Source organism: Crocuta crocuta, unplaced genomic scaffold, assembly GCF_008692635.1.
Source record: "Crocuta crocuta isolate KB4526 unplaced genomic scaffold, BGI_CrCroc_1.0 scaffold1192, whole genome shotgun sequence".
Lineage (NCBI taxonomy): Eukaryota > Metazoa > Chordata > Mammalia > Carnivora > Hyaenidae > Crocuta > Crocuta crocuta.
Window position 1 is genome coordinate 291,850 of NW_027531292.1, and position 10,274 is coordinate 302,123.

Sequence of the window (10,274 nt, forward strand, 5' to 3'; positions counted from 1 at the left end):
CCCTGGAGTCAGATCTCTTGGACTGAGCCTGGCCTTCCCCTTTACTGAAGCAAGTCTTTCCATCGCTGTGTGCCTCAGTTTCCCCATCTGTAAAGCGGGAGAAGCAATGGCACACCCTGCATCGGGCACCGTCAGGACTGCACGAGGGCATTCGGGCACACGGCACGGGCAGCACTCCCTGCACGCAAGCTCTAGTCCACGGCAAGAGACACCCATGTCCCAGTACCATAGGCACATGCTTCAGTCAGGTAAGCGGTACGTGTGCTTAAGGAAGAGTTGGTGCTGTGGGAATGACAGGCCTTTAGGAAACACTGTTGTTTTGTACGTGGGTTAACACTCAGGTGGGGGGGTGACCGGGCCACAGCCCCCAGGAAATCAGACCATGAGGTTTGGGGTACGCCTCCAGAAGCTGGTTCCGGGAGTGGGAAGCCGGCCTCGTTGGGCTGCACAAGCCAGGGCCCAGGGTGGCCTGCCCTGACCGGACATCTCGAGGTAGGTAGGAAAGGCCAGCAGTGGCCTGAAGGGAGCCCAGACTCCCCTCCCTGAGCCCCAAGCCACCTTCCCCTGGCCCGGGAAGGGAGGGTAAGGGCCCATGGGAGCCACACTGAATGCAGAGGCAGGTCATGTGACCGGGGGGGGGCCCTCCCACTCAGCCCCCACCAGCAGCTTCCTTTAGGCATTGCCTTTGCCTCACCAGGTGGCAGCCCCCCCTGAAAGCCCATCTGGGGGCCTTTCTCGTCCTCCTGGCCCAGGTAAGCAGGGCACCTCCTGTGTCTGGATACCGCGTCTCCTGTCTGCGCACCCCGCCTGCTCCCCCGTCCCTCCCACACCCCGCACGTGCATGCAGGGCTCTCCTAGAGTGGCAGAAAAGAAGGCAGAGATTCCTGCCCCCCTGCCCTCACGCCCGGCCCCAGCCAATACCCCACAGTCCAGGACTGACCCCGAGAGGCCTCCATGCCCCTCACCCCACCTGTCCCTCCCAGCAGATCGGGCAGGAGCCCTGGGGGTGCTCTACTGCCTGAGGCGCTCTGCCTGGCCCACGGAAGGATGGAGAGGAGGCCCAGGGGCCTCAGTCAGCAGAAGAGACACCAGGGCCAAGAAGTGTACACAATGCTCAGTGTTTATTTGCAAGATCGGGACCGGGTGAGCAGAGGGAGCTGACGCCCCCCCCAGCCCCGCCTGTCGGCCATGGTAACCCCACGCCCGGGTCCAGACATGGGCCTGCCTGACACTGCTCCCTGGAGGCAGCCAGCCTTGGCTGGACAGGCCTCAGCCTGAATTCCGCCACAGGAGGTGGCCAGCAGGAGGCTCCCTGGGGCTACGAGGGGCGGGGGCACGCAGGCCCACAGTGGGGGGGAGCAGCATGGTGGCTGATGTGCACTTTGCTACGGGGCACCCCTCTGGCACCCAGAAGGGCGCGAGGCCGGATGGAGCGGGCGCTTGTTTCTCAGATGAGGGGCCGGCGCTGATGGCCAGGCAGGTGGCCAAGACGTGCTGAAGGGCTCCGAGGGCAAGGCCCCCTCCGGGAGCCCCCCATCCCCACCCCGCAAGCACGCCGAGATGGCGCCATCACCCTCCAGGGCACAGGTTTCCCGAGGGCATGGCTGGGGGCGCGCCCGAGCTCCTGCAGCAGGCTTTCCCGCCGTTGCGCAGTGTGCGTTCTGGCTCCGCGTGGGGAGGGAGGGCGTTTGCGGGATGGGGTCAGAGCGGCAGCAGCCAGTGGTGGACCCCTAGACCGGGAAGATGTCCTTGGGAGCCTCAGGAGCAGGGACGCAGGATGGCGCACAGCTGCACTCGTCCACCTGGGTGTACGTGTGCGGGACCGCTGTCCCGTCGGGACACTGGAGGGTCACCACCTCCTCGTGGAGCCGCGTCTCCTGGCAGCAGGTGCACTCGCGCTGCATTGCCTGGGCCTCCATGGAGAACCTGCGGGTGCGAGCGGCCACCCTCGGGACCCGCCTCGTCCCGCCCCAGCCACCCTGCTCTCTCTGGGGCCTGGAGATGACGGCCCCCGCCCGCTCCTGGGCAGCCCTGAGCTCATCCTTGGAGCAGTGGGGGCTCCTGGGACCTGGCCTGGGGCAGTGCTCAGGGGCACGGAGCTCTGGCCTGCGCAGCCAGGCCCCCTCCCTTCTTGGAACCAGCTCATCAAACTTCTGACGGGCACAGGGCCTCCTCCTCTAGGAGGGGAGGCCTCCCGGGGTCTGGGGCCAGCCCTGCACCCTTCCTTCGGGGCAGCCTGGGCGGGGAGGGGCCCTCGGGAGGGGCGCCGGGCTCACTCACTTGGACGCTCCGGGGCACGAGCCCTCGCAGAAGGTGACGTTGACCGCGGCCTGGGTGGCGCAGCCCCGGTGTCTCAGGACCGTGCTGTTGACGCGGACTTGGCAGGAGTCTGGGCGGACGGAGGAAGGGTAGTGGAGGTGACCTGGGGCCTCTCCTCCCACGTCACCCTCCAGCGCCCCGCGCTCGGGGTGGGGGGTGGGGGGTCCTGGGGCCAGGAGCAGCTGGGGCCGAAATCGGTGGATAGAGACTGAGAGGAGCTGGGGGGGCGGGGAGGCGGGGCTCGGCTTACCCACTTCCTCACAGGAATAGCAGCAGCCAGTTTTCCTGAGGACGCCCTGGAGGGGTGGGAGACAGAGCGGCCCGGGGGCTGGGCGGGACCTTCGGGCGGGNCATGGGGTCGGGCGTGGGCGGGGCCGCTGGGAGGGCTCTCGGGGCGCGGGCGGCCCCCCCAGGGCTCACCTTGCAGCCGGACAAGTCAGGACAGGGCAGGGGCCTCGGAGTGAGCACGTGGAGCCCGTTCTTGGCCTCGCAGCGGTACTCCGTGCAGTTGTCCACGAGGCTGCGGACCCAGGTCTCGTTGGGCTGAAATGCAGTGGGGAGGGTGGAGGCCCGCAGGGGAATTATCTGGTGAGCTGAGAGGGGCTGAAGGGAAGGCTCTGGGGGCGGGGGTGGAGACCGAACCCCCTCTTACCTGGATCAGCCAGCCGTCCGGCGTGAGACACGCTGTCTGCACGCAGTCCCCACAGCACTGCCCGTCCAGCGTCCAGTACTGGAAGCCCTGAGGGACAGGGCTGGTTACATCCTCACCGCCAGCCCCACGCCCCAGCCCTCCTGAACCCCATCCATACCCTAAGGGCCCAGCGACCTCATTAGCAACCTGCACCTCCGTGAAGCCGTGTCCCTGCCCAGGGCCACCACCAGGCAGGCACTACCGCAGTCTGCCCAAGAGGGTGTACCTACCTGGGGGCAGGTGGTGTTGCAGCTGTTCTTCTTACACTGCACCTTTGGGTGCTGGGTGTCCACAGACAGGCAGGTGCATGTGTGACAGGGAATGACCGCTGGGAAGGTTGCACCAATCTGCAGTGGACGGGGTGAGGGGAGGCGACATTGAGGGCACTGGTCGGGCACCAGGGCCGGGACCCTTCCTTGCTGCTGGGTGGGCTACGGGAAGGGAAGGCCCACAGAACGTGGTTTCTTTCCCCTTCAGATAGAACTATGCATGTGCCCCCTGGCTGAGCACAGACGGGGTGGAGGCAGGGAAGCCAGGCCAGCAGGAGGGGGCTGGGAGGCCATGGTCGTATCCCAACACTTCTGCAGTGAGGAAGCCCCTGGGAGACCGGGAAGCTGAGCTCTCAGAGGCAGGTGCGCGGCCCACAGCCCTTCCAGGCCCTCTGCAGACAGTGCCGCCCTGTGTCCCCTCGCCTTGGCTCTAAAGGGCCCAGAACCCCCCATGCTTATCTGCTCTCCTGCAGGAGGCTGCAGACGGGGCTGGGCCCGTCCAGACGAGGGTGGAGGTTCCCCTGGCAGATGTGCCGAGCCCAGGGCCCCACCCTCTGCCGCCCGTCCTGCTCAGCAGAGCCCTTACCCCATAGGCGGTGCCATTGTAGGTGCACAGCTTAGGTCCTGGAAGGAAAGGGAGGGCTGAGCACCTGGCCAGGTGTTGGGGGGGAAGTGCTCACCCTCCTCCGCCCCGAGCCCCACCCCAGAGGGTCCCCAGCCCCACTCACGGCAGGTGAAGGTAGGACAGCAGAGGCCCTCCTCCTGTGTGCAGACCAGCTCCTCTCCCGGCGCACATTTGGGTGGGCTCTGGGGGCAGGTGGTCGCGTTGCAGACTGTGGGAGAGTCAGGGCGCTGTCAGGGACACCCCTGAAGCTCCCCTTTTCCGGCTGTGCTAGTTCACCGTCTAAGGGAGTTCCTTGCAACAGTTGGGGGCTGAACCTTCTGGGTTCCTGCTGGGTCCCCTCACTGTACCGGCCACACCAGAAGCCACCAGCCTCATTTTTAGGTGGAAAAATGAAGCACCGAGAGGCCCACCGACTGGTCCAGCCTCGGCCCTGCAGGCCTCCTCCTCACCCTCTGGCCGGTGGGGGCATGGGGCTCACCGCACAGTGTCTCCGGGCAGCATGGATTGTCAGCCAGAGGCCTGGTCACGGCCACCAGGCCCGCCTGGCCGCACTGCAGGGGCCGATCCCGGGCTTCGCACCGCACGGGCGTGCACTGCACTGACAGGGAGCCCCTGTGGCACACGCAGTCCTGGCAGTTGCTGACCCACCGGTCCCCGGGCTGGAAGAGACGGGTCAGGGTCCCTGGAGGCTCCTGGATGGTGCCCTGGCTCTTGGGCTGCAGCCCTCAATGCGGCCAGGTCAGCCCTTGGCCTCCCGCTCAGGCTGCTGCCGTGTCTGGAGCAGCCCATGTGACAGGGATGTGCCCCCCACGTGGGTACCCCACGCCAGCCCCCACAGGGTGCCCTGCGGGTGCCGAGAGGGGCCTTCCCTCCCGCTGCTCAGGCAGGAGGCCAGCTAGCTGGGGGGCGGATACTCACAAGTTTGGGAAACCCATCTGGTCCCACACAGCCTGAAAGGGAAGAAGAAAGGGGAGGGGCACTGGGGGTGCTGGGTGCCAGACCCAGCCAGCAGAGACCATGGGCCCTGGGCCACGTCCTTGCGGGCCTGGCTGCCCCCACCCCCAGCAGAGGCCTCTTCCTGCTGCGCTCAGAAGCCCCTGGAGAGCTCAGTGTCATGGCCATACTGCGCCCTCTGGGACAGTGAGCACCCAGGAGGGGCGGTCCTGGGCTGGGGTCATCCCACCCCGGATGCTCCCCCTCCAGCCCTGAAGCTCAGGTCAGGGCAGCCGCGCGTGTGCTTACCACACTCTCGCACACAGACGTTTGTGTGCGTGTTGAAGAGGGTGTGTCCCTCGGGGCAGAAGCAGCCTTCTGCCAGCCCCTCGCTCCCTGTGCTCTGGCTCCTGCAAGGCCAGGAGGGCGTTCCCTGGACCCTCGATCCACACGAGCACAGTCCAGAGGGGAGGGCAGGGGGCATGGTGGAGGGCTGGGGTTTGCCAGCTGCCCAGGGCCACTCCGGAGTGGAGGGTCAGAGATCGGGGAAAGGGAGCCCCAGACCCTTCAGTGCACCCCAGACCTTTCAGGCGGGCGTTACCTGGAGTCACAGGACGTGGGCTGTGCGGGGCCACATGGCTGGTACACCTTGTCGGAGGGACAGGTGAAGTCTGGGGACAGAGACAGGTGTCAAGTGGGCCAAGGAGGCCAGAGCCCCCAGGGGCCGCCCTGACTCACTGCACAGCCCGCCGGTGGCGTTGCGCCAGCTGCTGCACGCGCCCTGGGCTCGGCAGAGTGCTGCGTAGGCCTCCAGGCTCTTGCAGGGCGCCTGGCGGTCAGCTTGGCAGCCATCAAGGATGCAGGAGCTGAAGAACGGGCCCGGTGGGATGAGGCCGTGGCACTCTGCGAAGATCCTGTGGGCAGGGGCGGTCAGAGGCCAGGGCAGAGAGTGGGGCGCTGCCCCAGGACCGCCAAACCCAGAGGAGAGACTCACGCGCTCAGCATCAGCTCGCAGACAGGTGCTGGGGGGCACGGGGAGGAGGCGGGCGTGGTGGGAGCTGGGGGCTGGGGGGTGGGCGCCCAGCAGTCCTCCCCACTGCTCTCGGGGACCAGCCAGGTACGGGCCATCTCTTGGCAGCTGGGGGCCATGGTGCCATCTGGCTGGCGGCAGTCGTCCGTCTGGCTGTTGGTGCAGGTGCCTGGGGAGGTGGGGCAACGAGGTCACGGTCTCGCCCAGCGCCTCTCCCCACCTGCGCTGAGGCGGCTGTGGCCCCCACTCACCGCACTGCCCCTCGGTGTTGTGGCTGAAGTGGCTGTAGGGCAGCTGGACCTGGAAGATGTGCCCATCGAAGCTGATGCCCACACCAATGGCAGGGATGCTGACGCCCATCGAGGTGGTGCCTGTCACGGACACACTCATGCCGTTCTTGCCAAAGCCCGGGATCACTTGCATTTGGTCGAACAAGATCTGAGGACATGTCGGGGGTGCGGGGGGATCCATGATCGGTGGTGGGGCAGCAGGGCCTGCGTTGGGGGCTCTCCCTCCCAGGCGCTGGGGCCCCCAGTCCTTGGCATCCCAGAGTCCCTGGCCGCGCTCAGGCCCCTGGGGCATCACGGCACGCCCTTTGCCCATCTGGGAGCTGACCTCCAGGCCACCGGCCTTCCCCCGTGAGGCAGGGCAGGGTCACTCACCAGGGGCTCCTTCTGCCCGCTGGCACTGGTGCTGGTGGTGAGGATGACCTCCATGGACTTATAGCGGACGCTGAGGGCGCGGGGACACTGGGCAGTGGCCGAGGTGGCCCCACAGTAGTGGCTGTGCGTATAGATGCTGAGGTTCCCGTGACGCGGGCGGATCTCCCGCATGAGCACGTGGGTACAGTTGTCCACGAAGGAGTAGGAGGTGCCGTCAAAGGTGTTGTAGTGAGAGGTCCCCCAGCCGCTGCACAAGCCTGGGGACACCAGCAGTCCCCTCACCCAGCGCCACCCCAGCTGCCGCCTCCGAGGGCCACTTAACTGCCCGGGCCTCGGCTGTCTTTTTTATAAAATGGGTACAGTAGGTTGGAAGGTGGCCCTAAAGGACTAAGGACGTTCCCAGAGCCTGAGAATGTACCCTTATTTGGGGAAAGGGTCTTCTCGTCAGTAATTAGGTTACAGACCTCTAGAGGGTGCCATCCTGGATTACCCAGGTGGCTCTAGCCCAGTGACAAGTGTCCTTGTAAGAGAGAGGAGTGAGCGGCCATGGGAAGGCCGGGCCACGACTGGAGGCCCGTGGCTCAAGCCTAGCGATGCCTGGAGCCCCCAAAGCTGAGAAGGCAGGAAGGGCCCTCCCTGCAGCCCTCTGGGTGCTGTGACCCAGTGTGCGGTCCTCACTTCCTCCCCGAACCTGCCGCCCACGGCGTCCAGGGCCCCGGCCGGAAGTGCTCCCAGACGGCAACTCCGGGAAAGACGCCCAGAAACCCCGGGCACAAAGGCCCCTGCTGTCCCCATGTGCACGCCGACCCCTGGTCCAGGAACCCATTCTATGCGTGGGGGGCTCCCTGCGCACCCCCTGGCCCCACCCAGCTTACACTCGCACTCGAAATGGAAGTCACACGGCTCCCTCTCCTGCCACACTTTGACTGGCGGGCGCCCGTTCACGCAGCTCACACTGGCCACTGGCTTCCGCTCCAGGAGCAGCACGCGGTTGTTGCCTTCACAGCGGGCCACCGTGCAGTCCGGCAGGGTCCAGGACTCGTTCACCTGGGAGGCAGCGGGCGTGGTGCTCACCGGCTGGGGCCACCACACCTGCCCACATGGCCCTGCCACAGACTCAGGTCCCTCACTGCCCCGGGCGGAGCTGCCCTGCGTCCTGGCCAGCCCCAACCCTTCGTGCCTTCCTCCAGGGCTACCCGTGGAGGGGTGCCGGGGGCCGCCCACAGCCCCAGGCAGGGCAGGGCTTGAACCCCATTTGTTTCCCAACCCCAGGCATGCAGCAAAAAGGGACGCCTAGGCAGGAGCCGCACCTGTCGGGCAGGGACAAGGAGGTCACAGGGAGGAGCTGTGGAGGTTGGGGATGTGGGGGCGGAGGTCACTGGGGGTGAGGAGGTGGGGCAGGTGCCCTGGAAGCGGTCGATGTCACAGCGCTCGTTGCAGATGGCAGAGAAGGCACAGCCTGCTCCGTCCGTCTTGTTGTAGATGACGTCACCTGTGGAGGAGACAGTCACTAAGGTGGACACACAAAGGGCAGCTCAGGAGACGGTGGGGGTGGGGGGGCGCCCGCCGAGGGGCAGGAGGCACAGGGAGGGGCCCCACAGAGGCCAGGAACGGAGTGCCCTGGGTGGACAGCTGGGGGGAAGCAGGGACTGCTTCACTCACCGGGAGAGAAGAGCTGCCCGAAGGCTTGGCAGAGGCAGCCGGTGGTGAAGTGTGTGCTGCTGGCGGCTGGGGGCCCCAGGGTGGTGAGCAGGGGAGTGGACGGGGTCCACACCGAGACAGGCGNCGGCTGTGGAGGGGCCCGGGGCAGAGCTCAGCAGGGAGCTGGTGGCCTCAGCCGTGGGGGGCGGCGGGGAGGCCCAGGTGCTGGATGCGGCCGCGGCGGTGCTGGGCACGGTGCTGCGGAGCCCGGGCGAGGTCTCCGTGCCCCAAGTTGGGGAGGCGCCGACCGGGGTGGTGGTGGGGAAGCTGAAGACAGTAGTGGCCGTCGTGACGGGTATCACCGGGGTACGGGAGGTCTCCGAGGATGGGGAGGGGGTCCCAGTGGAGGTGGGCGTGGTGGCGCAGTGGCTGTAGTCGTCACAGCAGAGCAGGCGCACGTGGAAGTTGTGACAGTAGTGCAAGGGCCCTGGCTGCTCCCGGTTGCGGCACACCAGCCCAAAGCTCACGTTGCACCGGACCACCTGCCCCACGTCCTCCAGGGGCGCGTCTGGCACCTTCTCTGATCGGCACTCGATGTCCTGGGGGCGGTCGCAGAAGGTGAGCCCGGCCGAGCGCCACACAGCGAAGGTCTCGAAGTCCCCACCGTCGGGGCCCGGGATGGGGTAGTCCTCGTCCATCCAGTCCGTCCAGGCGCACCGTGGCCTGCAGCCCGAGGAGGAAGAGGTGGCCGGCGTGTGTGTGGTGGAGCTGGGCGGAGGGGGCGTGGAGGGCGGCGTGGTGCTGAAGGTGGGCCTGCTGGTCTGGGGCCAGGGGGTGGTCCAGCCGCTGGAGGGCACCACAGGGCCCGTGGTGGTCCCAGGGGAGGAAAGAGGGGTCTGCGTTGTCCCAGGGGAGGAAGGAAGGGTCTGCGTGTTTCCAGGGGAGGAAGGAAGGGTCTGCGTGGTCCCAGGGGAGGAAGGAAGGGTCTGGGTGGTCCCGGGGAAGGAGGAAAGAGTCTGGGTGGTGGGGACAGTGACCGTCTGGGTGGTCCCAGGGGAGGAAGGAAGGGTCTGGGTGGTCCCGGGGAAGGAGGAAAGAGTCTGGGTGGTGGGGACAGTGACCGTCTGGGTGGTCCCAGGGGAGGAAGGAAGGGTCTGGGTGGTCCCGGGGAAGGAGGAAAGAGTCTGGGTGGTGGGGACAGTGACCGTCTGGGTGGTCCCAGGGGAGGAAGGAAGGGTCTGGGTGGTCCCGGGGAAGGAGGAAAGAGTCTGGGTGGTGGGGACAGTGACCGTCTGGGTGGTCCCAGGGGAGGAAGGAAGGGTCTGGGTGGTCCCGGGGAAGGAGGAAAGAGTCTGGGTGGTGGGGACAGTGACCGTCTGGGTGGTCCCAGGGGAGGAAGGAAGGGTCTGGGTGGTCCCGGGGAAGGAGGAAAGAGTCTGGGTGGTGGGGACAGTGACCGTCTGGGTGGTCCCAGGGGAGGAAGGAAGGGTCTGGGTGGTCCCGGGGAAGGAGGAAAGAGTCTGGGTGGTGGGGACAGTGACCGTCTGGGTGGTCCCAGGGGAGGAAGGAAGGGTCTGGGTGGTCCCGGGGAAGGAGGAAAGAGTCTGGGTGGTGGGGACAGTGACCGTCTGGGTGGTCCCAGGGGAGGAGGGCTGTGTGGCCGTGGTCTGCAGCCTAGGACCTTCCGATGACCTTGGTCCTGTGCTGGTGCTGATGTTGGTACGGGTGCTGGTGATGGTGCGGGTGCGGGTGCTGGTGGTGGTGCTGTGGGGCTCAGGGGTGCTGGTGGGGGTGCGGGTGCTGCGGGACTCAGGTGTGGTGGTGCTGGTGTGGGTGCTGGTGGGGGTGCTGCGGGTGCTGCGGGTGCTGGTGCGGGTGCTGGTGCGGGTGCTGCCGGCCTCAGGGGTGCTGGTGATGGTGCGTGTGCGGGTGCTGGTGATGGTGCGGGTGCGGGTGCTGGTGGTGGTGCTGTGGGGCTCAGGGGTGCTGGTGTGGGTGCTGGCGCTGCGGGACTCAGGTGTGGTGGTGCTGGTGCGGGTGCTGATGCTGGTGCTGCTGGGCTCAGGGGTGCGGGTGCGGGTGCGGGTGCGGGTGCTGGCGCTGC

At 67.1% G+C, this 10,274-nt stretch overlaps 1 protein-coding gene across 1 annotated transcript in view; it reads right to left on the bottom strand.

Annotated features, from left to right (window-relative positions):
* Positions 1-1,176: 1,176 nt before the first annotated feature.
* LOC144237803 (mucin-5B-like) overlaps positions 1,177-10,274 on the bottom strand; it is a 66,861-nt gene continuing 57,763 nt past the window's right edge. Inside the window, 20 exon segments of the mRNA XM_077771511.1 lie at positions 1,177-1,926; positions 2,281-2,389; positions 2,570-2,615; positions 2,740-2,862; positions 2,972-3,058; positions 3,241-3,357; positions 3,866-3,903; positions 4,008-4,112; positions 4,383-4,563; positions 4,823-4,854; positions 5,147-5,247; positions 5,439-5,508; positions 5,576-5,751; positions 5,832-6,036; positions 6,119-6,305; positions 6,530-6,786; positions 7,405-7,576; positions 7,840-8,021; positions 8,192-8,257; positions 8,304-10,270. Of these exon segments, the coding sequence (XP_077627637.1) occupies positions 1,731-1,926; positions 2,281-2,389; positions 2,570-2,615; positions 2,740-2,862; positions 2,972-3,058; positions 3,241-3,357; positions 3,866-3,903; positions 4,008-4,112; positions 4,383-4,563; positions 4,823-4,854; positions 5,147-5,247; positions 5,439-5,508; positions 5,576-5,751; positions 5,832-6,036; positions 6,119-6,305; positions 6,530-6,786; positions 7,405-7,576; positions 7,840-8,021; positions 8,192-8,257; positions 8,304-10,270 (4,417 nt within the window). The 3' untranslated portion in view covers positions 1,177-1,730.